The sequence below is a fragment of the Scyliorhinus canicula genome, chromosome 7, assembly GCF_902713615.1.
Source record: "Scyliorhinus canicula chromosome 7, sScyCan1.1, whole genome shotgun sequence".
Taxonomy (NCBI): Eukaryota; Metazoa; Chordata; class Chondrichthyes; order Carcharhiniformes; family Scyliorhinidae; genus Scyliorhinus; species Scyliorhinus canicula.
This window is the reverse complement of record NC_052152.1, coordinates 198,520,516-198,548,193: the sequence shown is the minus strand read 5'-3', so window position 1 is coordinate 198,548,193 and position 27,678 is coordinate 198,520,516. Positions and strand designations below refer to the sequence as shown.

Sequence of the window (27,678 nt, the reverse complement as noted above, 5' to 3'; positions counted from 1 at the left end):
GCTGCGACAACGGATGAACGGACATCACGCAACAATCGCCAGGCAGGAATGTTCCCTTCCAGCACTCCCATCCCCACCCAAAAAACACTCCAGCAGCCCAGTGGTGACAGCCACCCCCCAATCCTGGAACCAACTGCGGCAGCAATTTGGCCTGACCAAAATGTCGGACAAGGCTCCCATCTGCAACAACCATAGGTTCACACCAGCACTGACTGACGCCACCTTCAAAAGGTGGAGGCAGGACGGGGGGACACTGACAGTCAGGGACCTATACACGGACGACAGGATCGCAACACTGGACGAACTGACAGAAAAATTTCAGCTAGCTGGGGGGAACGAGCTACGGTACCTGCAGCTCAAAAACTTCCTACGAAAGGAGACAAGGACGTACCCACAACCGCCACGACAGACACTACTGGAAGACCTACTGGACGCAAGTATCCTAGAGAAAGGGAACTGTAGCGACATGTATGACCGACTGGTAGAAAGGGACGACACCGTACTGGACGCAACAAGAAGGAAATGGGAGGATGACCTGGGGATGGAGATAGGGTGGGGACTCTGGAGCAAAGCACTGCATAGGGTCAACTCAGCCTCCACGTGCGCAAGGCTCAGCCTGACACAACTAAAAGTGGTACATAGAGCCCACTTAACGAGAAACCGTATGAGTAGGTTCTTCCCGGAGGTGGAGGACAGATGTGAACGGTGCCAAAGAGGCCCGGCCAACCACGCCCACATGTTCTGGTCTTGCCCCAGACTTGTGGATTACTGGACAGCCTTCTTCGAGGCTATGTCCAAAGTGGTGGGGGTGAGGGTGGAGCCATGCCCGACAGTGGCGGTCTTCGGGGTTTCAGACCAGCCAAATCTATTCCTGGGGAGGAGGGCGGACGCCCTTGCCTTTGCCTCCCTGATCGCCCGCCGTAGAATCCTGTTTGGCTGGCGGTCAGCAGCACCGCCCAGAGCTGCAGACTGGCTGTCCGACCTCTCGGAATCTCTCCAAATGGAGAAAATCAAATTCGCCATCCGAGGGTCAGACGACGGCTTCCATAGAACGTGGGAGCCATTCATGCAATTGTTCCGGGACCTGTTTGTGGCCAACGAACAAGAGGAAGAATAGTCGGGTGGCCAAGAATCAGGGGAAAATGGATGGGAATCGGGGGAAGGTAGCCGTGGGGGGGGGGGGGGGGGGGGGGGGGCAGTTACGGGTTCGTTATGGGGGTTTGATGGCAAGCTAAGGCCCAAAACCAAACTATAAATAAATGCCTATAAACATGTGCCTCGGCCATATTGGGGAATGTGAAATATGTATGCCGGCTAAATGGGGCTGCCACAATTGTTGTTATAAAGATGCTTACCTGTAAATATACATGTTAAATTTTTGTGTTTTCTTTTTTTCTCTCTAATAATTTGTAATTTGTCATATATAAAATATGAAAACTCAATAAAAAACATTTATAAAAAAAAAGGAATGTTCCCTTCCAGTCGGGGAGCGCTTCAGCAGTCAAGGGCATTCAGCCTCTGACCTTCAGGTAAGCGTTCTCCAAGGCGGCCTTCAGGACGCGCGACAATGCAGAATCGCCGAGCAGAAACTTATAGCCAAGTTCCGCACACATTTAAAAAAAAATTTAGAGTACCCAATTCTTTTTTCCAATTAAGGGGCAATTTAACGTGGCCAATCCACCTAGCCTGCACATCCTTGGGTTGTGGGGGTGAAACCCACGCCAACACGGGGAGAGTTCCGCACACGAGTACGGCCTCAACTGGGACCTTGGATTCATGTCGCATTACCCCCCCACCATCTGGTCTGGGCTTGCAAAATCCTACCAACTGTCCTGGCTTGAGACGATTCACAACCCTTTAACCTGCTCCATTTGGTCCTATATAGACTTAATTACCTGCAAAGGCTTGCATTCAAAGTATCGTCTTGCATCTTTGACTTTGTCTATATATACGTTTCTGGAACATACCTGAGGAAGGAGCAGTGTTCCGAAAGCTACTGATTTGAAACAAACCTGTTGGACTTTAACCTGGTGTTGTAAGACTTCTTATTGTCCAAAAAGATTAGGTGGGTTTACTGGGATGGGGTGGAGGTATGGGTTTAAGTGGTGTGCTCTCTCCAAGGGCTGGTGCAGACTTCAGTACTAAAAATTCTGTGATTCCAAGATTCTATGTCCTGATTCTGGCCCTATGACTGTTATCCCTTTAAAGCACATTTGGCCAATAAGCTTTTTTGGAGGTGGCCTTTTGGTGAAATTTAGGGTAAAATAAGTAGCAAAGTGCGTTTCGTAAATAAAGCATCATGAAAATAGCACTGATGTTTCTCTGTTCCTTTCATCGAGTTGCGCCGCAGTCAAGCATTGGGGTGCAATCCATTGCAAGGGATGCCGAGTGGCCCTGGATGTCAATCAGAGCTGATTGACAGGGCGCGCGGCTCCATTCATGGAAAGAAGGGCGGGCGAGCGGGACGGGGCCATTCACCTGATTGGCTCCCCAGCTGCACCAATCCGCGCAGGGGACGGCAGAGGGATGATGTCATCGCCAGCTGTAGCCTGGCGCGGTCGACTGTAGCCGGCTCTGGTTGAAACAGCTGCGAAATGGTGAGTCCTTGTGCACACCTGGAGGGGGGCAGGGGGGCAGGTGGTCTGCAAGGTGAGCAGGGGTGCGGTTTGGGGGGAGGGGGCATTGCTTTGCATAATGAGCTGAGCTTGTGTTTATTTTCATTGCAGCATAGTCTGGCCCTGGGCGTTGCCTTTTCCAATGAAATGTCACAGAAGGACTCGGAAGATGTGTCATAATTGGACAGGGATAGGCGGCTCCTTCATAAAAGGATCGAATTAGCAAGGATGCTCGAATTATCATATTGACCAGTGCCTTTAGGTTATTGAGGCACCTCTGATTAAAACTGGTTGAACCTATTTGCATGTCTGGGATGGCAGGGAATTAAAAGCCTGCCTAGAATCAACAGTGATGTCGAACAGACCACCAGGGGCAGTGGCATCTACAGCACTGCTTCATTTCAAGAGGTTCATAAGAAGGAATGTGTGTGGCAGTGGGCAGTGTCTGCAAGTTGCTGTGCTAAATGGGCGGCACGGTGGTTAGCGCCGTTGCTTCAAAGCGCCAGGGTCCCAGGTTCGATTCCCGGCTTGGGTCCCTGTCTGTGCGGAGTCTGCACGTTCTCCCCGTGTCTGCGTGGGTTTCCTCCGGGGGCTCCGGTTTCCTCCCACAAGTCCCGAAAGATGTGCTGTTGGGTGAACTGAACATTCTGAATTCTCCCTCAGTGTACCAATCATAAGAACGTGGCTTGGGGAGCGCTTCTCTGAAAGCAGAACGGCGAGAGAGAAAAAAAGCCAAAACCAAAAACCACCTACCCAGCATCACACTGGCAGTGCGTTTACCCAGCAAGCCATATTTTTAAAATAATCTTTACTGTCACAAGTAAAGGCGCCGGGATGTGGCGTGTACGGGTTTTTCACAGTAACTTCATTGCAGTGTTAACGTAAGCCTACTTGTGATAGTAAAGACTATTTAAAAAATATGGCTTGCTGGGTAAACGCACTGCCAGTGTGATGCTGGGTAGGCGGTTTTTGGTTTTGGCTTTTTTTCTCTCTCGTCGTTCTGCTTTCAGAGAAGCGCTCCCCAAGCAACGTTCTTATGATTTAAAAGTTTTCATCAGAAGTGGAGGCCTGTGCGCAGGTCTGGTCACCTCATTACAGAAAGAATGTCATTGCACGAGAGAAGGGGGTGCAGTGGAGATTTACGAGGATGTTGCCAGGTGTGGAAAATTGCAGCTGTGAGGATAGATTGGATGGACTGGGGATATTCTCCTTGGAGCAGAGCAGGCTGAGGGGAGATTGGTTGTGATGTACAAAATTGATGAGGGGCGTGGATAGGGTGGATGCTATGGGCCTATTTACCTTTGCAGAGAGATCAGTGACTGGGGGGGGGGGGGGGGGGGGGGAGAGAGAGAGAGAATTTGTAGCGATTAGTAAAAAACGAATCACAATGGCAGGGCTTTGGAACTCGCTTCAGGAGTATAGGCAGAAAGCCTCAACTTATTTAAAAGCTGTCTGGATATGCACTGCAAGTGCTGATACCTGCACAGCTTGAATCAAAAGATGGATAGAGGGATTAGACTGGGTGGCTAATTTCTCACCTGACACAGGCACCGAGACTTCTCTCTATGCCGTAAACCTTCCATGATTTCTCTGAAGTCGTCCTCCATCTCCAATTTGTATCCAGGAGGATTCCTTGAATAGGGGGCAGCAGGGTAGCATGGTGGTTAGCATAAATGCTTCACAGCTCCAGGGTCCCAGGTTCGATTCCCGGCTGGGTCACTGTCTGTGTGGAGTCTGCACGTCCTCCCCCTGTGTGCGTGGGTTTCCTCCGGGTGCTCCGGTTTCCTCCCACAGTCCAAAGATGTGCGGGTTAGGTGGATTGGCCATGCTAAATTGCCCGTAGTGTCCTAATAAAAAAAGTAAGGTTAAGGGGGGGTTGTTGGGTTACGGGTATAGGGTGGATACGTGGGTTTGAGTAGGGTGATCATGGCTCGGCACAACATTGAGGGCTGAAGGGCCTGTTCTGTGCTGTACTGTTCTATGTTCTATGTTCTATGTAAATAGTCCAACTAGGGAAGGGGCTGCACTAGACCTGGTATTGGAGAATCAGCCTAGCCAGGCGATCGAAGATTCAGTAGGGGACCATTTTAGGAATAGTGACCATAACTCCGTAAGTTTTAAGGCACTCGTGGATAAGGATAAGACTAGTCCTCGAGTGACGGTGCTAAATTGTGGGAACGCTAATTACAACAATATTAGGCAGGAACTGAAGAATTTAGATTAGGAGCGGTTCTTTGAGGATAAATCAACACATGACATGTGGGAGTCTTTCAAACATCAGTTGATTAGAATTCAGGGCCGGCATTTTCCTGTGCAGGTGAAGGATAAGTATGGCAAGTTTTGGGAACCTTGGATAATGAGGGATATTGTGAGCATAATCTAAAAGAAAAAGGAAGCATTCGTAAGGTCCAGACGACTGAGAACTGACAAAGCCATTGAAGAATGTAAAGAAAGTAGGAAGGAACTTAAACAATGAGTTAGGGCTAAAAGGGGTCATGAAAAGTCCTTGGCAACAGGATTAAGGAGAATCCCAAGGCATTTTATTCCGATATAATGAGCAGGAGTGTAGCCAGGGAAAGGGTTGCCTCACTCAAGGACTGAGGAGGGAATATATGTGTGGAACCAGAGAAAGTGAGCGAGGTACAAAATGAGTATTCACAGGGGGGGAAGGACTTGGTGGATGATGAGTCTAGGGAAGGGCGTGTAGATATTCTGGGTCATGTACATATCAAAAAGGCGGTGCTGGATGTTTTAAAAAGCATTAAGGTAGATAGGTCCCCAGGGTCTGATGGGATCTACCCCAGAATACTGAGGGAGGCAAGGGAGGAAATTTCTGGGCCTTAACAGACATCTTTATATCCTCATAGGCTACAGGTGAGGTTCCAGAAGACAGGAGAATAGCCAATGATGTCCTTTGTTTAAGAAGGGTAGAAGAGATCATCCATAAAATTATAGGCCGGTGATCCTTGCGTCAGTGTAGGGAAATTATTGGACAATGTTATTGGGGAATGGATTTACTCACATTTGGAAACAAATGAACTTATTAGCGAAAGGCAGCATGGCTTTAGGGAGAGGAGGTCATGTCTCACTAACCTGATGGAGTTTTTTGAGGAAGTGACGAAGGTGAATGATGAAGGATGGACAGTGGATGTTGTCTACATGGACTTCAGTAAAGGCTTTGACAAGGTTCCTCATGATAGATTGGCTCAGAAGATGAAGTCAGAGGTGAGAAGGCAAGATGGATACAGAACTGGCTCGTCATAGAAGACAGGAGTAGCGGTGGAAGGGTGTTTTTCTGAATGGAGAGCCATAACTAGTGGTGTTCTGCAGGGATCAGTGCTGGGACCTTTATTGTTTGTAGTATATATAAATGATTTGAAGCAAAATGTAACCTGTCTGATTAGTAAGTTTGTGGACAACACAAACATTGGTGGAATTGTGGATTGTCAGAGGATGCAGCAGGATATAGATTGGTTGGAGACTTGGGTAGAGAAATGGCATAGAGTAAATCCGAACAAATGTGAGGTCATCCGTTTTGGAAGGTCTAATACAGGTGGGAATTATACAGTAAATTGCAGAACCCTTAGGAGTATTGACAGGCGGAGAGATCGATTGTACAGGTCCTCAGATCACTGAAAGTGGCAAAGCAGTGGATAAGGCAGTCAAGAACACTTGCCTTCATCGGTCGAGGCACTGAGTATAAAAATTGGTAAGTCATGCTGCGGCTGTACAGAACCTGAGGTAGGCCACATTTGGAATATTGTGTACAATTCTGGTGGCCAAACCCTATCAGAAGGATGTGGCTGTTTTGGAGAGGGTACAGAAGAGGTTTACCAGGATATGCCCAGGTATGAGCTTGGAGGAGAGATTGGATAAACTCGGATTATTTTCACTGGAACGATAGTGGTTGAGGGCGACCGGATAAACGTTTACAAAATTGAGTGGCATGGACAGAGTGGATAGTCAGACGCATTTTCTTGGGGTGGAAAAGTCAATTACTAGGGGACAGAGGATGAAGGTGCAAGGGGAAAGGTTTAGAGTGTTTTGTTGAGCACTTGACGTATCATAAGCTGCTTCCTTGATGTGCACTCTAACAAAGGAAGGTTCAGACTTGGAGATAGCTTTAACACGTTTATTAAACTATTAACAATTCTCCTACTTGGATTCGACTCTCCTGTTAATCCTGCTATAGCTACTCAGACTGACGAACCAGTCTGCTACAATCCACGTGGTGGGTGTGATGTTGAATCAACCCTGTGTATTCACTGAGTGTCTCCACTGGAAACAGGAAGATCATGTGTGCTGTGTCCTTTTTATATGGGTTGGTGTGATGCTCTCCTGTGGGTGGTGTCACCTCTGTGTGTATCGTGAATGCCCATTGGTCGTGTCCTATCTTACTGACCTATTGGATGAATGTCTGTGTGTCATGTCTGTAGTGCTCCCTCTAGTGTCTATCTAGTCTACGTGTATTTACATTAACCCCTTGTGTATCTACAGTGATGCATATCACCACATAGAGGAGATGTGCCAGGGACTACTTTTTACACAGACGGTGGAACATGCTGTTGGGGGAGGTGGTGGAAGCGGATACGATAGTGCCGTTTTAAGAGGCATCTTGACAAATGTGTGAATAGGATGAGAATAGAGGGATATGGACATGGGAAGTGCAGAAGGTTTTGGTTTAGACAGGCATCATGATTGACGGAGGGTTGGAGGGCCAAAGGACCTGTTCCCGTGGTGTTCTCAGTACAGTAGCCCACAGTCTAATTGTGGGTTACTGTACTAAGAACAACGATCGACTCGGGGCGTTTTCATTGGCTCTCAGTTCCTTGAGTCTGCAATGCTATTCTACAGCTGGGATTATTTATTCTGGGAGGGCTAAGCAGCAGAGGGGAAGCAACAGTGGGTGTGTGTTCTACTGCCTTTTGTTTATGTCAGAAGACATCAACACAGGCCAGCAAGACTTGGATTCAATCTTTCAGTCTGTGTCAGTTCATTTTATCTATCTTAGATTTGCAATTGCCCTGAGCACACTTGGAAAGGGAAAATCAGCTTCTCTGACCATTTGTAGCCCACGTGCGAGAGAGGGGGAGAGATACAATGTCAGATGGAAAGATTGGAATCAAGTTACATGTAATGGCCACTGGGGTGAGATCTGGGAATGTCACCAGCACCGTTTGATCCAGCCCAGCAGGCATTAGACTTTTGTTGGATGGAATGGGGGAAGGGAATAAACGGGAGTTATTTATCACACTGTCCAGTCATTGTTGGGAGTGGGGATGAGCCACGGCAACATGCACAGGGTATAGAAGACCAAAAAGACATAGGAGCAGAATTAGGCCACTCAGCCCATTGCGTCTCCTCTGCCATTCAATCATGGCTGATATTTTTTTCATCCCCATTCTCCTGCCTTCTCATGTGGTGTTCCAGTGTGATGGGAAGGCATTCCTCGATACCCAGCTCATTATCTCCAAGGAGCTGACTGTACGAGATGTTGGCAGAGACAGTCTGAAAGCATCACCTCTGAACTCCATTCCCCTTCCCTGGCAACTGCCTCAGGCTAAAGCAGACTGCCTGCAACATCAGCCTCTTGCTTGCGTTGAGCTTCTGATTTTGTGTTCACACCATCATAACGGCTGCCTTTATATAAATTTAAAGTACCCAATTATTATTTTTTTCCAATTAAGGGGCAATTTAGCGTGGCCAATCCACCTAACTAGCACATCTTTGGGTTGTGGGGGCGAAACCCATGCAGACACGGGGAGAATGTGCAAACTCTACACGGACAGTGACCCAGAGCCGGGGTTGAACTGTTTGCACTGAGTGCTGATTTTGGGTGCATTTGAGTGAGAGTTTGGTGACTGAGGGAGTATAAGGGTTCATTTTTATCTAAAGTCTAGTCTTTCTTTTATATAGTTAATTAACTTAAAAGTTGCTGTTTGGTTGAGAAGAAGGTGAATTTTCAATCGGCTTTAAACAAAGGTTCTACTTGTAGGTACTTGCAGCTGGAGCTTGTTAAGTAGTTAATTGGATTAGGCCAGTTTTTCAGAGGCTAGAGTCACAGTATAAAAGTGATCCAGCTACAGTGCTGACTTTGTTTGCACTGAGTGCTGAATTTGGGTGCATTTGAGTGCTATAGTAAGAGTTTGGTGCCTGAGGAAGTGCTGAATTTGGGTGCATTTGAGTGCTATAGTGAGAGTTTGGTGCCTGAGGAAGTGCTGAGTTTGGGTGCATTTGAGTGCTATAGTGAGAGTTTGGTGACTGAGGGAGTGCTGATTTTTGGTGCATTTGAGTGCTATAGTGAGATTTTGGTGACTGAGGGAGTTAGGTGAGGAGGGAGCAAGGTGCCCCTTTCATTTCATTTCCTCAAAGAGCGAGAAGGGAGCCAGGAGTTTACAGAGAGTGCAGCGGACTGGGAGCAGAGTCGGAGGGCGGAGTTCCAGTTGGTCCACAGTGCAGCTATATTCTGTAAGGTAAGAGGGATGGAGGCTATGGCAGCTGCATGCTTCTCCTGTAGGATGTGGGTGGTGAGGGATACCACCGGTGTCCCCGCTGACTATACCTGCGGGAAGTGAACCCAACTCCAGCTCCTCGGAGACCGTGTTAGGGAACTGGAGCTGGAGCTGGATGAACTTCGGATCATCCGGGAGGCAGAGGGGGTTATAGAGAAGAGTTACAGGGAGGTAGCCACACCCAAGGTACAGGACAAGAGTAGCTGGGTTACAGTCAGGGGAATGAAAACGAACAGGCAGACAGTGCAGGGATCCCTCGTGGCCGTTCCCCTTCAAAACAAGTGTACCGTTTTGGATGCTGTTGGGGGGGATGACCTACCGGGGGAAGGCCCTAGCGGCCAGGTCTCTGACACTGAGTCTGGCTCTGGGGCTCAGAAGGGAAGGGGGGAGAATAGAAAAGCAATAGTGATAGGAGATTCAATGGTTAGGGGAATAGATAGGATATTCTGTGGTCACGAGCGAGACACCCGGAAGGTATGTTGCCTCCCGGATGCCAGGGCCAGGGATGTCTCGGATCCTGTCTTCAGGATCCTTAAGGGGGAGGGTGAGCAGCCAGAAGTCATGGTGCACATTGGTACCAACGATGTAGGTAGGAAAAGGGGTGTGGAGGTAATAAACGGGTTTAGGGAGTTTTCTGGAAGTTAAAACCCAGGACAGACAGAGTTGTCATCTCTGGTTTGTTGCCGGTGCCGTATGATAGCGAGGCTAGGAATAGGGAGAGAGTGCAGTTGAACACATGGCTGCAGGAATGGTGTAGGAGGGAGGCCTTCAGGTATTTGGATAATTGGAGCGCATTCTGGGGAAGGTGGGGCCTGTACAAGCAAGACGGGTTGCATCTGAACCAGAGGGGCACCAATATCCTGGGGGGGGAGGTTTTCTAGTACTCTTCGGGAGGGTTTGAACTAATTTGGCAGGGGAATGGGAACCGGATCTGTAGTCCAGCAACTAAGGAAGACGATAGTCAGGATGCCAAAGCACGTAGTGATGCAGTGGGAAAGATAACAATGACAAAGGAGAGTACTTGCAGGCAAGGAGATGGGTTGAAGTGTGTATACTTTAATGCAAGAAGCATCAGGAATAAGGTGGGTGAACTTAAGGCATGGATCGGTACTTGGGACTACGACGTGGTGGCCATCACGGAAACCTGGATAGAAGAGGAGCAGACATGGTTGTTGGAGGTTCCTGGTTATAGATGTTTCAATAAGATTAGGGAGGGTGGTAAAAGAGGTCCGGGGGGGTGGGGGGGTGGGGGTGGCATTGTTAATTAGAGATTGTATAACAGCTGCAGAAAGGCAGTTTGAGGAAGATCTGCCTACTGAGGTAGTATGGGATGAAGTCAGAAATAGGAAAGGAGCAGTCACCTTGTTGGGAGTTTTCTATAGGCCCCCCAATAGCAGCAGAGATGTGGAGGAACAGATTGGGAAACATATTTTGGAAAGGTGCAGAAGTCACAGGGTAGTAGTCATGGGTGACTTCAACTTCCCAAACATTGAGTGGAAACTCTTTAGATCAAATAGTTTGGATGGGGTGGTGTTTGTGCAGTGTGTCCAGGAAGCTTTCCTGGAATGCGCTCCAATTATCCAAATACCTGAAGGCCTCCCTCCTACACCATTCCTGCAGCCACGTGTTCAACTGCACTCTCACCCTATTCCTAGCCTCGCTATCATACGGCACCGGCAACAATGTAGATTGTCCAACCAGAGGGGAGGCCATATTGGATTTGGTACTTGGTAATGAACCTCGGCAAGTGATAGATTTGTTAGTGGGGAGCATTTTGGAGATAGTGACCACAATTCTGTGACTTTCACTTTAGTAATGGAGAGGGATAGGTGCGCGCAACAGGGCAAGGTTTACAATTGGGGAAAGTGTAAATACGATGCTGTCAGACAAGAACTGAAGTGCATAAGTTGGGAACATAGGCTGTCAGGGAAGGACACAAGTGAAATGTGGAACTTGTTCAAGGAACAGATACTACGTGTCCTTGATATGTATGTCCCTGTCAGGCAGGGAAGAGATGGTCGAGTGAGGGAACCATGGTTGACAAGAGAGGTTGAATGTCTTGTTAAGAGGAAGAAGGAGACTTGAGTAAGGCTGTCAACAGGGGTGGTACCAGGGGGTTGGAGAGTGGCGAATGTCGTGCCCCTGTTCAAAAAAGGGAATAGGGATAACCCTGGGAATTACAGACCAGTTAGTCTTACTTCGGTGGTAGGCAAAGTAATAGAAAGGGTACTGAGGGATAGGATTTCTGAGCATCTGGAAAGACACTGCTTGATTAGGGGTAGTCAGCACGGATTTGTGAGGGGTAGGTCTTGCCTTACAAGTCTTATTGAATTCTTTGAGGAGGTGACCAAGCATGTGGATGAAGGTAAAGCAGTGGATGTAGTGTACATGGATTTTAGTAAGGCATTTGATAAGGTTCCCTATGGTAGGCCTATGCAGGAAGTAAGGAGGCAAGGGATAGTGGGAAATTTGGCGAGTTGGATAACGAACTGGCTAACTGATAGAAGTCAGAGAGTGGTGGTGGATGGCAAATATTCAGCCTGGAGCCCAGTTACCAGTGGCGTACCACAGAGATCAGTTCTGGGTTCTCTGCTGTTTGTGATTTTCATTAATGACTTGGATGAGGGAGTTGAAGGGTGGGTCAGTAAATTTGCAGATGATATGAAGATTGGTGGAGTTGTGGATAGTGAGGAGGGCTGTTGTCGGCTGCAAAGAGAAATAGATAGGATGCAGAGCTGGGCTGTGAAATGACAGATGGAGTTTAACCCTGACAAGTGTGAGGTTGTCCATTTTGGAAGGACAAATATAAATGCGGAATACAGGGTTAACGGTAGGGTTCATGGCAATGTGCAGGAGCAGAGAGATCTTTGGGTCTATGTTCATGGATCTTTGAAAGTTGCCACTCAAGTGGATAGAGCTGTGAAGAAGACCTATGGTGTGCTAGCGTTCATTAGCAGAGGGATTGAATTTAAGAGCCGTGAGGTGATGATGCAGCTGTACAAAACCTTGGTAAGGCCACATTTGGAGTACTGTGTGCAGTTCTGGTCACCTCATTTTAGGAAGGACGTGGAAGCTTTGGAAAAGGTGCAAAGGAGATTTACCAGGATGTTGGCTGGAATAGAGAGTAGGTCTGACGAGGAAAGGTTGAGGGTGCTAGGCATTTTCTCATTAGAACAGAGAAGAATGAGGGGCGACTTGATAGAGGCTTATAAGATGATCAGGGGAATAGATAGACAGTCAGAGACGTTTTCCCCAGCTGGAACAAACCATTACAAGGGGACATAAATTTAAGGTGAATGGTGGAAGATATAGGGGGGGTGTCAGAGGTAGGTTCTTTACCCAGAGAGTTGTGGGGGCATTGAGTGCACTGCCTATGGATGTAGTTGAGTCGGAAACATGAGGGACCTTCAAGTGGCTATTGGATAGGTACATGGATTACGGTAGAATGATGGGGTGTAGATTAATTTGTTCTTAAATGGGCTTCCGGTGGGCTGCGATTCGGGAGCTGCAGAAGCAGGCCTCTGAAAGGGAGGATGAGGCCGTGGCTGTGGCGGGGAAGGTGGAGATGCACGAGGCCCTCCATAAAAGATGGCAGGAGCGGTTCGAGGAGCTGGACAACAGGTCGAGGAGGAAGAATTTGCGGATCCTGGGCCTCACGGAGGGGCTGGAGGGGTCGGACCTAGCAGCCTATGTGGTGGTGATGCTGAACTCGCTGATGGGGGCTGGGTCCTTCCAGGGGCCCCTGGAGTTAGAGGGGGCCCACAGAATTCTGGCTAGGAGGCCCAAGCCGAACGAGCCGCCGCGGGCGGTGTTGGTGCGGTTTCATCGGTTCGTGGATCGTGAGTGTGTGTTCCGGTGGGCCAAGAAGGAGCGGAGCAGCAAGTGGGAGAACACGGAGGTGCGGATCTTCCAGGACTGGAGTGCGGAGGTGGCGAGGCGGAGGGCCGGGTTTAACCGGATGAAGGCGGTGCTCCATAGACGGAGTGTGAAGTTCGGCATGTTGCAGCCGGTGCGTCTGTGGGTCACCTATAAGGATCGGCACCATTATTTTGAGTCCCCGGAGGAGGCGTGGGCCTTTGTGCAGGCCTAGAAATTGGACTCAAACTGAGGGTCTAAGATGGGGAATGCTGTATAATACTGTATTTGTATTTGCTTGGTTTAATGTAAGATGTGGGTTGGCCTTAGGGTGGGTGGGGTGATGTCGATTTGTCTTTTCTATATGGGTTTTTCTGTAGGGGCCTGGTGGACGGGTTCGGGCAGGGGGGTAAACGGGGAGTTCGGGGAGCTGGTGGGGGGGACTAACAATGGGAGTAGCCCTGGAGGAGGCGGGGCCGGGCAGGGCGGAAGTGCGGGCTTTCTACGGGTTTCCCGCTCTGGGAGATGGTGGGGGCGGGGTCGGGGCTGAGAAGCGCGGGCCGTTGCTGGCTGTTTTCTTTTCCCGCGCAAGAGCGGGGGGTGGGGGGGGGGGGGCAGGAGGACCCATTGACGGACACGATGGGGTCGTCCCATGTGGGGAGGAGTCGGAGGTAGGGCGGGAGTCGCCGGAGTCAGCAGAAGTTAGCTGGCTCACGGGAGTGCTATGGAGGGAGGGGCGCGGCTAGGAATGGGCCTAGCCTTTTGGGGGGTGGGTACCGGGTTGCTGCTGAAATGGTCAGGAAGGAGCTGGAGAACGCAGGGGGTGCTGGAGGGGGGGAGTTGCCGCCGTGGGAAACTGCGTGGGAAACTGGCAGAGCAGGGGACGCTGGCCGGTGATGGGCAAGGGATGGGGTATGGCTAATCGGCAGGGGAGGGGGGCAGGGAGCCCTCTGATCCGGCTGATAACCTGGAATGTGAGGGGGCTGAATGGGCCGGTCAAACAGGCCCGAGTAGTTGCGCACCTGAAGGGACTGAAGGCGGATGTGGCCATGCTCCAGGAGACACACCTGAGAGCGGTGGACCAGGTTCGGCTGAGGAAGGGATGGGTGGGCCAAGTATTTCACTCAGGGCTGGATGAGAAGAGTAGGGGGATGGCGATCCTGGTGGGGAAGAAGGTGTCGTTTGAGGCGTTAAATGTGGTGGCTGACAGTGGCGGGAGGTATGTGATGGTGAGTGGTAAGCTGCAGGGGGAGCGGGTGGTGCTGGTGAATGTTTATGCCCCAAATTGGGACGATGCGGGGTTTATGCGGCGTATGTTGGGCCGAATTCCGGACCTGGAGGTGGGGGGCCTGATCATCGGGGGGGACTTCAACACGGTACTGGATCCCCCATTGGATCGATCCAAGTCCCGGACGGGTAGGAGGCCAGCGGCGGCTAGGGTGTTGAGGGGATTTATGGACCAGATGGGGGGGGGGGGGTGGACCCTTGGAGGTTTGCGAGGCCAAGGGCCAGGGAATACTCGTTTTTCTCCCACGTACATAAGGCCTACTCGAGGATTAATTTTTTTGTCCTGAGCAGGGGGTTGGTGTCGAGGGTGGAGGATGTGGGATACTCCGCCATTGCCATTTCGGATCATGCCCCGCACTGGGTGGACCTCGGGCTGGGGGAAGAGAGGGACCAACGTCCGCTCTGGCACTTGGAGGTGGGGCTGCTGGCAGACGAGGAGGTGGCCGGAAGGGTCCGGGGGTGTATTGAGAGATACCTCGAGGCCAATGACAACGGGGAGGTCCGAGTGGGGACGGTCTGGGAGGCATTGAAGGCGGTGATGAGGGGGGAATTGATCTCCATCCGAATCCATAGGGAGAGGGGGGAGGAGAGAGAGAGACTGATAGGGGAGATGGTGCGGGTGGATAGGAGATATGCGGAGGCTCCAGAGGAGGGATTGCTGGCGGAGAGGCGTAGCCTTCAGGCCACATTCGACCTATTGACTACCAGAAAGGCGGAAGCTCAGTGGAGGAAAGCACAGGAGGCGGATAATGAATACGGGGAGAAGGCGAGCAGGATGCTGCCACACCAGCTCCGAAAGCGGGACGCGGCCAGGGAGATTGGGGGAGTGACGGATAAGGCTGGGAAGGTGGTGCGGAGGGGAGTAGATGTTAAAGGGGGGGGAGGGGAGGGGGGGGAGGGGAGGGGAGAGGGGGGAGGAGAGGGGAGAGGGGGGAGGGGAGGGGAGAGGGGGGAGGGGAGGGGGGGGAGGGGGGGAGGGGGGAGAGAGGGGGAGGAGGGGAGGGGGGGAGGGGGGAGAGAGGGGGAGGAGGGGAGGGGAGGAGGGGGGAGAGGGGGAGAGGGGAGGAGAGGGGAGGAGGGGGGGAGGGAGAGAGAGGGGGGGGGAGGGAGGGAGGGGATGGAGGGGATGGAGGGGGGGATGAGGGGGAAGGGGATGGAGGGGGGGATGAGGGGGGAGGGGATGGAGGGGGGGAGGGGATGGAGGGGGGAGGGGATGGAGGGGGGGAGGGAGGGGGTTTGGATCAGTGGGAGGGAGAACTGTATATGGGTTTGTGGGATGTGGCGGGTGTTATCTCTTTCCCTTTTGTTGTTTGGGTGTTCTTTTGGTTTTTTTCTTTTCTTTTCTTTGTAATTGCTTTTGAAGTTGGGTGGGTATTGTTCTTGGGGTGTTACCGCGGTTGTTTTGTTAATAGAGTTGAGATGTTTATATTTTGTAAAAATTTCAATAAAAATAATTTTTTGTTTAATTAAAAAATTTGTTCTTAATCTAGGACAAAAGGTCGGCATAACATCGTGGGCCGAAGGGCCTGTTCTGTGCTGTATTTTTCTATGTTCTGTGAACCCAGGTCCTCGATGGCATCAAGCAGCAGTGCAAACCACTCCGCCACCGTGCTGCCCCTATGAGGGAGAATATTAAGAGCCTCCAGTATCGCTGCCTGACGATGTTCACTCTTTTTTCAGGCTGAAGTTGAAGAAACGCTGAAGAGAATTCAGAGCCAGAGAGGCGTCGTAGGGATTATTGTTGTCAATGCAGAAGGTACTTTAAACTTTTAATTGTCTATAATGAAGGACTGAATATTCCTGGTTCATCATTTTACCAGTTTCTTTTAGTAATTGGAGGGATAAATATTGGCCAGGAACCTCAGAGCAGCTCCTCTGCTATCCTTCAAAATAGTGCCACAGGATCTTTCATCTTTAGTACCCTCAGTACTCACCCTCCAACAGTGCGGCACTCCCTCGGTACTGACCCTCTGACAGTGCGGCACTCCCTCAGTACTGACCCTCTGACAGTGTGGCGCTCCCTCAGTACTGACCCTCTGACAGTGTGGCACTCCCTCAGTATTGACCCTCTGACAGTGCAGCACTCCCTCGGTACTGACCCTCTGACAGTGCGGCACTCCCTCAGTATTGACCCTCTGACAGTGCAGCACTCCCTCAGTATTGACCCTCTGACAGTGCGGCACTCCCTCAGTACTGACCCTCTGACAGTACAGCACTCCCTCAGTACTGACCCTCTGACAGTGCAGCACTCCCTCGGTACTGACCCTCCGACAATGCAGCACTCCCTTGGTACTGACCCTCCGACAGTGCGGCATTCCCTCAGTACTCACCCTCTGACAGTGCAGCACTCCCTCGGTACTGACCCTCTGACAGTGCGGCACTCCCTCAGTATTGACCCTCTGACAGTGTGGCGCTCCCTCAGTACTGACCCTCTGACAGTGCGGCACTCCCTCAGTACTCACCCTCTGACAGTGCAGCACTCCCTCGGTATTGACCCTCTGACAGTGCGGCACTCAGTACTGACCCTCTGACAGTGTGGCGCTCCCTCAGTACTGACCCTCTGACAGTGCGGCACTCGCTCAGTACTGACCCTCCGACAGTGCGGCGCTCCCTCAGTACTGACCCTCTGACAGTGCAGCACTCCCTCGGTATTGACCCTCTGACAGTGCGGCACTCCCTCAGTACTGACCCTCTGACAGTGTGGCGCTCCCTCAGTACTGACCCTCTGATAGTGCAGCACTCCCTCAGCACTGACCCGCTGACAGTGCAGCACTCCCTCAGTACTGACCCTCCAACAATGCAGCACTCCCTCGGTACTGACCCTCCGACAATGCAGCACTCCCTCGGTACTGACCCTCCGACAATGCAGCACTCCCTCGGTACTGACCCTCCGACAGTGCAGCACTCCCTCGGTACTGTACAGGAACATCAGTCCAGATTTTCATGCTCAGGTCCTGGAGTGTGATTTGAATGTGGAAACTTGTGAATTAGAAGCAAGAGTTTTCTGTCCTCTGAACTATATAGCTGGCATTGGCCAATCAGCCTGTTCCTGCCTGTCACTGTCACATGCCTGGTAACTGTTCTCTTTCTCAGGTATTCCCATCCGGACAACCATGGACAATGCGACCACAGTCCAGTATGCAGGTCTTATTCACCAGCTGTCCATGAAAACTAGGACCACCATCCGGGATATCGATCCACAGAATGACCTCACCTTCCTCCGAATCCGCTGCAAGAAAAATGAAATACTGGTTGCACCTGGTAAACGGGCTTTATTTTAATTGTCCTTCCATACAGGATAAAAGCTCACTTGTTTATCCCTTTCAAGCAATGTTATTCGCTCTGCAGGCAGAGTTCTCACTGTCACGATGCTAACCAGTGTGGATCAGAAAGTCCTGGGTTCGATTCCTGGTCTGTCATTTTTCTTCAGAATTCTTTGATGGGATGTGAGCATCACTGGCAGGGCCTAAGTTTGTTCTCCATCCATAATTGCCCTCGAGTAGTTTGAGCTGAGCCCCTGCCTTGAACCACTGCAGTCCGCAGCCCCTGCCGTGTAAGTACACCCACAGTGCTGTTAGGGAGGGAATTCCTAGTGACAGTGAAGGAACAGCGATCTATTTCAGCAGTGCCAATTCTCTCTCTCTCTCTCTCTCTCTCTCTCTCTCTCTATCTCTCTCCATTTGCAAAGGCTCGACTCCCACTCGCTTTTTAAAAATAAATTTAGAGTACCCAATTCTTTTTTTTTTCCAATTAAGGGGCAATTTAGTGTGGCCCATCCACCTACCCTGCACATCTTTGGTTTGTGGGGTTGAGACCCACGCAGACACGGGGAGAATATGCAAACTCCACACGGACAGTGACCCAGAGCCGGGATCGAACCCGGGGCCTCGGCGCCGTGAGATAGCAGTGCTAACCCACTGTGCCACCCTGCTGCTCACGACAAATGGTAATTTGACAAATTCAGAGAACAAGACGAGGAATTTTTTTGCTGAGCCAGGCTGTGGACGGTGGCAGCAGTCAACGCGGTATTAGATGCTGAAGGATCCTTCTGGGCCACCATCCCCAAAGTCAGCCTGAGCCCCGGCTGTGGTGACTGCCTCGTTCTTCACATCCAGACTGCTGCAGTCTAGTTCCTCATCTTTCATTCCTACATTCGCCTGACGGTGCTGGATGTGTTTCTGTACCTTCCCCCTCCTCTTCCCCGGAAGTCTGACGCTCTCTCTCTCTTACTTGAGCTTCCACCTGTCTTCCCTTCACACTATGGCTCCATCATCTTCAGCAGCAGCAGAGTTTACATGAATTCGTGATTCAGGAGCCCTGACCTGGGGCTCAGCATCTGTATTTAGGGGAGGTGGTGGTATTGTCACTGGACTAGTAATCCAGAGACCCAGGCTCTGGGGACCCGGGTTCGAATCCCAACACGGCAGATGGTGAAATTTGAATTCAATAAAAATCTGAAATTAACCACGAAATGTCGCCAATTATCATTTTTTTTTAAAAAAAACCCCATCTGGTTCACTAATGTCCTTCAGGGAAGGAAATCTGCCGTCCTTACCCGGTCTGGCCTACATGTGATTCCAGACCCACACAGTGATGTGGTTGACTCTTAACTGCCCCTCTGAAATAGCCCAGCAAGCCACACTGTTCAAGGGCAATTAGGGATGGGCAACAAATGGTGGACCAGCCCAGCGACGCTGCACCCCAGGAACGAATAAATAAAACCATTGTTGCTAGCAACCTGCCCGGTGAAACCGGGTAACTGTAGTTGATAAATTGCCATGCAATAGCTATTTGCAATAAGTCAACAAGAGGGCTTGCTCTGTATGACAAGAAGCCCTCGAGGGAAATTATTTTACAGTTCAGTTTTATGTTAAGCACTGTAATACATGACTAAAGTTTTCCTGTTTACTGAACCTGATTAATGCACTCACTAACCAGTTTGATTTCTGACTGCAAGTCCCAGAAGCTCCTGCAATGTGTGGACTATATTTTGATGCCTGTGTGGAGCGAGTGAAAGAACTCTGAACCCATTTCTATGTGTCAGACCACCAAGGACAGGCTGTGATTCTCCCAGCTGATGGGCAGAAGGAATAATGATAATAACCGCTTATTGTCACAAGTAGGCTTCAAAGAAGTTACTGTGAAAAGCCGCTAGTCGCCACATTCCGGCACCTGTTAGGGGAGGCTGGAACGGGAATTGAACCGTGCTGCTGGTCATGTTCTGCATTACAAGCCAGCTGTTAAGTGCCCACTAAATCGCACTTTGTGAGGGGAGAATGCCAGGGTGGGGAGGCAGTGGGGTACAATATCAAAGAACAAAGAAAAGTATAACACAGGAACAGGCCCTTCGACCCTCCAAGCCTACGCTGACCGTGCTGCCCTTCTAACCTAAAACCATCCACACTTCCGGGGTCTGTATCCCTCTATTCCCATCCTATTGAGCACGGTAGCATTGTGGATAGCACAATTGCTTCACAGCTCCAGGGTCCCAGGTTCGATTCCGGCCTGGGTCACTGTCTGTGCGGAGTCTGCACATCCTCCCCGTGTGTGCGTGGGTTTCCTCCGGGTGCTCTGGTTTCCTCCCACAGTCCAAAGATGTGCAGGTTAGGTGGATTGGCCATGATAAATTGCCCTTAGTGTCCAAAATTTCCCTTAGAGTTGGGTGGGGTTACTGGGTTATGGGGATAGGGTGGAGGTGTTGACCTTGGGTAGGGTGCTCTTTCCAAGAGCTGGTGCAGACTTGATGGGCCGAATGGCCTCCTTCTGCACTGTAAATTCTATGATATTCATGTATTTGTCAAGATGCCCCTTAAATGTCACTATCGTCCTTGCTTCCACCACCTTCTCCGGCAGCGGGTTCCAGGCACCCATTACCCTCTGTGTAAAAAAAACTTGCCTCGTACATCTCCTCTAAACCTTGCCCCTCGCACCTTAAACCTATGCCCCCTAGTAATTGGCCCCTCTACCCTGGGAAAAAGTCTCTGACTATCCACTCTGTCTATGCCCCTCAGAATTGACTTCTGTCAGGTCGCCGCTCAATCTTTGTCGTTCCAGTGAGATCAAACCAAGTTTATCCAACCTCTCCTCAAAGCTAATGTATGCCCTCCATACCAGGCAACATCCTGGTAAATCTCTTCTGCACCCTCTCTAAAGCCTCCACATCCTTCTGGTCGTGTGGTGACCAGAATTGAACACTATACTCCCAGTCTGGCCTAACTAAGGTTCTATACAGCTGCAGCATGACTTGCCAATTGTTCTATTCAATGCCCCGGCCAATGAAGGCAAGCATGCCGTATGCCTTCTTGACTACCTTCTCCACCTGTGTTGCCCCTTTCAGTGACCTGTGGACCTGTGCACCCAGATCCCTCTGCCTGGCAATACTCTTCAGGGTTCTGCCATTTACTGGATATTTCCCACTTGTATTAGACCTTCCAAAATGCATTTGTCCGGATTAAACTCCATCTGCCATTTCTACGCCCAAGTCTCCAACCGATCTGTATCCTCTGACAGTCCTCATCGCTCTCCGCAATTCCACCAACCTTTGTGTCATCCACAAACTTACTAATCAGACCAGTTACACTTTCCTCTAAATCATTTATATACACTACGAACAACAAAGATCCCAGCACTGATCCTTGCAGAACACAACAAGTCAACTGCTACCCTCTGTCTTCTATGCCCGAGCCAGTTCTGTATCCACCTTGCCAGCTCATCTCTGATCCCGTGCGACTTCACCTTCTGTGCCAGTCTGCCATGAGGGGCCTTGTCAAAGGCCTTACTGAAGTCCATGTAGACAACATCCACTGCCGTCCCTTCATCAATCTTCTTCATCACTTCCTCGAACAACTCGAGCAAGTTAGTGAGACACAACCTCCCCTTCACAAAACCCTGCTGCCTCTCTAATACATCCATTTGCTTCCAAATGGGAGTAAATCCTGTCTCAAAGAATTCTCTTCAATAATTTCCCTACCACTGACGTAAGGCTCACATTATCCTCTCTACCTTTCTTAAACAAAGGAACAACATTGGCTATTCTCCAATCCTCTGGGACCTCGCCTGTAGCCAGTGAGGATCCAAAGATTTCTGCCAAGGCCTCAGCATATTCCTTCCTTGCCTCTCTCAGCATTCTGAGGTATATCCCATCAGGCTCTGGGGACTTTTCTACTTTAATTTTTTTCAAGACGCCCAACACCACCTCCTTTTTGATCTCAATGTGACCCAGGCTATCTACACACCCTTCCCCAGACTCATCATCCACCAAGTCCTGCTCTTTGGCGAATACTGATGCAAAGTACTCATTTAGTACCTTGTCCATTTACTCTGGTTCCATGCATAGATTCCCTCCCCTGTCCTTAAGTGGACCAACCTTTTCCTTGGCCACCCTCTTGCTCTTTATATACATGTGAAAAGCCTTAGGATTTTCCTTAATCCTGTTTACCAATTTCTTTCCGTGACCCCTTTAAGGCCCCCCAACTCCTTGCTTATGTTCCTTCCTACTTTCCTTATATTCCTCATGGGCGTCTTCCCGTACCAGCCTCCCTGGACAGGCGCCGGAATATGGCAACTAGGGGCTTTTCACAGTAACTTCATTGAAGCCTACTTGTGACAATAAGCCATTTTCATTTTCATTTCCATTCTCAGCCTTCTAGCCCTTACAAATGAGAATTCAGCCCAAGTTGTCGGTTCACTGCTACATTAAGAGCAATCGAAGATACAGCTGATAAAAAGTGGGTGGGCTGTGTGCCGTGAATTCATAGAATTTACAGTGCAGAAGGAGGCCACTCAACCCATCGAGTCTGTACCGGCCCTTAAAAAGAGCAACCCACTCAAGCCCACGTATCTACCCTATCCCAGCAACCCCCACTTAACCTTTTTGGACACCAAGGGCAATTTATCATGGCCAAACCACCCAACCCGCACATCCCTGGACCGTGGGAGGAAACCAGAGCACCCGGAGGAAACCCACACACACACACGGGGAGAACGCGCAGACCCCGCACAGACAGCGACCCAGCCGGGAACCGAACCTGGGACCCCGGAGCCGTGAAGTGTGCCATGTTACTGAAGCGATCGGGAACCATTTCTAGGTGGTAGGGGTCGTGGATTTGAAAGCTGCTGTCAGAGGAATCTTGACAAGTTGCTGCAATACACCTTGTACAAGGTACTCACTGCTGCCACTTGGTGGTGGAGGAAGTGAATGTTTAACGTGGTGGAATGGGTGTCAATCAAGCAAGCTGCCTTGTCCTGGACAGTGTCTAGCTTATGTAGTGTTGTTGGAGCTGCGCTCATCCAGGCAAGTGGAGAGTATTCCATCACACTCCTGACTTGTGCCTTGCAGATGATAGACAGGCGTTGGGGGGGTCAGGAGGTGAATTACTCACCGCAGGATTCCCAATATCTGACCAGCTCTTGTTGTAGGTACAGTATTTACATAGCTGGTCCAATTAATTTCCTTGTCATTGATGATCCCCAGGTTGTTGATGGTGGGTATTTATAATAGTCATACTGTTGAACATGTTAACTGGCCTCCACCAGAACAGCAGTAGAAGGACTGCCATCAACCACCGGAATAAATCAGAGGTTTAGACATCTGACTGGCTTCCTCACTCCTAACTAATTGGTTAAATGTTTGTGCATGGGTGAAGAGGATTGGGTCACCTATACAGGCTAATTAGAAAGCTTATGTTGCCTGCCCAGCCTCCCAGTAAGTCCAGAATTTGAGTTAGGCATCTCTAGGGTGCCCAATATGAGATCGACTCTTCATATACCCCTTCGCCTCTTCACCCTCCTTCATATCTTCCTTTCAAATCTACCAACTTTGACCAGGGAGAGGGGGAAGCACTGAAGAAAAAATTACATTGCAATGATGGCAAAGTGTGCTGAATATAGCAACTGCAGGATGCATTTATGTCGTGCATTTAATTTAGAAACATGTTGCAATATTTTGGCGTGATTAAAACATGGAAACTGAGCCAAAGGGGCAGAAATTAGGGAGGGAAATGGGCAGCACTGTGGCGAATGGGGCGGTGACATGGGGTGGATTGGGGAGGGGGGGTGGCGAGGTGGGGAGGTGTCAGGGTGGGGAGGAGCCAGGGTGTCAGAGTCATGAGGAATGGTGAGTTCAAGGTTCATCTCAGGACTGCAGAAATAAAGGGGGGCAAAGTGATGAAAGGGTTTAAAACACGAGGAAGGAAGTTTTAAATTTGTGGTGATAAGATTCCAAGGGGCCGGGAGGGTGAATGATGGGGGGGAAAGGTGGCAGCCCGTGAGAACGGGGGTAATGGGAAAGCAGGGCCCGCTATCGCTTTTGGAGGGTTGAGGGTGCAAGGCCTCCGTCAGGACAGAATTGGACTATTTGATTGTGGGTGACAACAGACTGGATGGCGATTACAGCGGTAAATGAGCTGAGGCAGAGATTGAACGCTCGGTTAAGAAGGTGAAAGAAGTCTGTCTTTGTAACAGATTTATGTGGCTTCATTTTGCAGTTGAATAATGTAACCATATTGCAAAATGTCAGCCAGAAACAACAGACAGGGCAAGGAATAGAATCAGTGGCAATGAGTTGGATTTGATTGTGAGGTATGAATACCTGGCTCTTTGCAATGTTTAGCTCCAATAAGTTACAGTCTGAAAGCAAGGGCAGTGAAGGGGTTGAGAAAGGTGGCGAAGAGGTAGAACTGGGTGTCAGGCGCATAGATGCGGAGCTGACCCATTGTCAATGGGCGGTGTCAGAAAATAGCAGTCGATTGATGAGGAAAACCGGGGTGGAGGGTGGGGGGGGGGGCTCTGGGAACCCAGGACAAACACTGCAACCCTGTAGGCAAGGGAGGGCAGCCCCACTGAGCTGGACACCAAGAGGAGAGGCATTGGAGGAGAATGGCGTGTTCAGCTGTGTAATAGGCTGCGTGAGGAAGGCCAGTTCACCATGGTCACAGTGTCATTCGTGACTTTGCGTTGTGTCGGGTGGAAATCTGATCGGTGGGATTTAGCCTTGCGCCTGTGGAAAGGTGGGCAGCGATTTGGGACGTGATCACCATCAGGGTAAACTAAGACTACTGGCGCAAAGCTGTGTTCAGATTGCACGTTAACAGTGATCCTCATTTGTAAAACCTCCCTAACTCCAAAAGGCCATCTTACATTTTAACTGCCTGTGAAGCAGAACATTCTACTAATTTTTGTATTTATTTTTTCCCCCAACAGATAAGGAATATTTATTGATTGTCATACAGAACACAAATGAATCATCTTTGTAATATCGGCACGGACAAACGTGGGAACAGTTTCAAGGTCATAGAAACACTCATTTACCACGACAGTAATTTTTTGGTGTTGAATTCTCAATGTGCCCTGCATGCGACCACGACTCTAGTGGCTGCGTCGTAACCCATGTGCATCTGTGACGTTTCTCCTGAAACAATTGGCTGCAGTCCATCTCTTGCACAAGTGGTTCATTGAGCCCATTTCTCGCTGCCCAGCGCATTGCTGCTGCTAACTTGTCGTGAGCTTGCTCGTTTGCATTTGAGGACCTTTTACCAAACAGGTTTTCAGCAGAAGTTGTCTCTTCTTTTATTGGCTCCTGTTAAAGTTGAAACAGTTTGACATCCCCACAGACCTGTTCCTTTGGAAAATTGGAACAAATTCCCAATCTAATTTACAGCATTTCAACACAGTGCGGCCTCCTGCTTTAAAATGATTGCGTTTTGAGCCTTCAATAGCTCACGGTTTTATTTTCAGACGAAGGTTAGTTTATAGTTATGGCCAAAGTACTTGGGTCGAGGTTAAAAAAAAATAGCGGCTCAATTCCTAAAACAAAGTAAAATGTCCTTAGAGCGGCAATACATGAGAATTGAAAGGATCCATTCCCAGGCACTCTGAAATTCAATCTTTCACTTCCAACTTGTTCGTCCTTCCCTCAAATGTGTTGAAAAGATGCATGACAGGGCTGTAATGCATATTGACTGCTGGAACTGTTATGGACAGTTGCAATGTGCTGCGTAGCGGGGAACACGAAGATGATTGTGAAAAATTGTTTTACTGAAAATAAAGTGACCCGCTTCCGCAAGCTTTTGTTCTTTGCTTATTTTACAGACCATCCTCTCAACAGTGTGCCTGCGTGTAGCACCGTATTGACAGGCATGTTTTTAACACAGACCGTCAGTGAGATCCCACCGAGAGTCAAGCAAACAGTTTGGGCTGCTTATTTAAGGAAAGAGACACTTGTATTGGAAGCTGTTTAGAGAAGATTCACCGGGTTGGTTATTGGCATGAAGCGATTGTCTTTTGAGGAATGGTTCAGCAAGTCGGGTCTGTGGTCAGTGGAGTTTTGAAGAAGAACGGGAGGTGATATTATTGAAAAGGTTCCTGAGGAGCTTGACGGGATAGATGCTCAAGAGAGTGTTTTCCTCTTGGGGGATTTAGAACCGAGAGCAAAGTTTCAGAATAAGTAATCTCCCGTTTAAGAGGTAGATGAGGAGGAATTTCTCCCCAAGAGTTGGGGGAATCTAGAACCGGGGGCACAGTTTCAGAATAAGTTGTCTCCCAATTAAGACTGAGAAGAAGAGGAATTTCTTCTCTGAGAATCGGGAAGCTTTGGAATACCCTTATCCAGAGTGCAATGGAGGCTGGGTCATTCAATACATTCAAGGTTGACTGAGATGGATTTTTGATGGACAAGGGAGTTAGGAGTTATGGGGTGAACAGAGACCATGATCAGATAAGCCATGATTGGATTGAAAGACAGAGTAGGCTCAATGGGCCAAATGGCCTACCTCTCGTGTGCACTTTCGTTGGGAAGTCAAGTACTTTTTTACAAGGGGGTGGAAATTTGTCATTACTCGATGCTTTCGACTCCCCCAGATTTACTTGTACAGCTACCATGGGCAGAATCCTCCAACCCCAGGCCGGGTCGGAGAACCACCGGGGGGCGGCGCAATACACGCGACGCCACTCTGATGCCGGTCCGCCGATTCTCCGGTCACCCGGGAATCGGCGCCATTGGCATCGGCACGGGGTCAGTCGGGGGCCGCTCTACGTGCCTCCCGGCGACTCTCCACAAGCGATGGGCCGAGTGGCCGCCAAGATAGGCCGAGTCCCGCCGGCGGGTTCACAAGTGGTCCTACCCGTCGGGACCTCGGTGTTCATCCTTGGGGGGGGGGGGGGGGGGGGGGGGGGCTGCCTGCTGGGGGGGAAGGGGGGCCTCCACCTTAGCCTGGCCCGCGATCGGAGCCTACCGATCGGCGGGCAGGCTTCTCCCGCTGGGGGCCTATGTTCCTACGTGCTGCGTCCCTGTAGCTCTCCTCCATGTTGTGTGGGGACCGGCACGGAGAAGGCAACTAGCGCGCAGGTCAGAGCGCGCATGAGCAAATTTGCGCCGACCGTAGCGCGCATTTGCAGACCCGCGGTTCTGACATCGGCAGCTGGAGCTGTGTGAGTCGCTCCAGTGTTTTGCTGGCCCCCTGTGAGGTGCAGGATCGCTGATCCTGGGGGCTTGTTGACGCCATCGTAAAACGCGACAGTGTTTACAACGGTGTCCACACTTAGCCTCAGAATCAGAGAATCCCGCCCGCACGTATTTACCTGCTGGGATATTTGCTTCCAGAATGTAATTAATACAACATGTAATTAAATAGGCAAATGGAATGTTAGCGTTTATTGCAAAAGGACTGGAATATTTTTTTTAAAATAAATTTAGAGACCCAATTCCTTTTTTTCCAATTAAGGGGCAATTTAGCGTGGCCAATCCACCTGCCCTGCACATCTTTGGGTTGTGGGGGTGATACCCACACAGACACTGGGAGAATGTGCAAACCCTACACAGACAGTGACCCAGAGCCGGGATCGAACCTGGGACCTCGGCGCCGTGAGGCAGTAGTGTTAACCACTGCACCAACTTGCTGCCCCAAAAGGACTGGAGTATAAAAGTAGAGAAGTGTTGTTGCAATTGTATAGGGTGTTGGTGAGACCACATCTGGAGTATTGTGTCCAGTTTTGGTCTCCTTATTTGAGGAAGTGATGTGGTGGCATTGAAGGCAGGTCAGAGGAGGCTCACCAGATTGATTCCGGGGATGAAAGGGTTGATGTATGTGGAGAGATTAAACAGTTTGGGCTTATACTCACTGGAGTTTAGAAGGATGAGAGGGGATCTGATTGAGGTGTATAAAATACTAAAAGAGATTGACAAAGTAAACGTAGACCAAATGTTCCCCCTTTTGGGGCAATCTAGAATGAGAGGTCACCGATATAGGTTGAGAGGCGGTAGATTTAAAACTGAGATGAGGAGGAACTACTCACAGCGGAATTTGTGGAACTCGCTGCCCCACAGTTCGATGGAATCTGAGTTATTAAATGATTTCAAGAGGATATTTCTCATTTAAAGAACATGTTAAAGGGATATGGAGAACAGGTAGGGA

General features: G+C 49.9%; 1 protein-coding gene across 1 annotated transcript; it reads left to right on the top strand.

The window, feature by feature from the left end:
• The first annotated feature begins 2,477 nt into the window (after positions 1–2,477).
• Positions 2,478–25,331, top strand: LOC119969689 (dynein light chain roadblock-type 2-like). The gene is made up of 4 exons (XM_038803675.1): positions 2,478–2,597; positions 15,950–16,025; positions 17,363–17,530; positions 24,470–25,331. Exons 1-4 carry the CDS (start codon positions 2,595–2,597, stop codon positions 24,520–24,522), a joined length of 300 nt encoding a protein of 99 aa, XP_038659603.1. The 5' UTR covers positions 2,478–2,594; the 3' UTR covers positions 24,523–25,331.
• Positions 25,332–27,678: the final 2,347 nt, after the last annotated feature.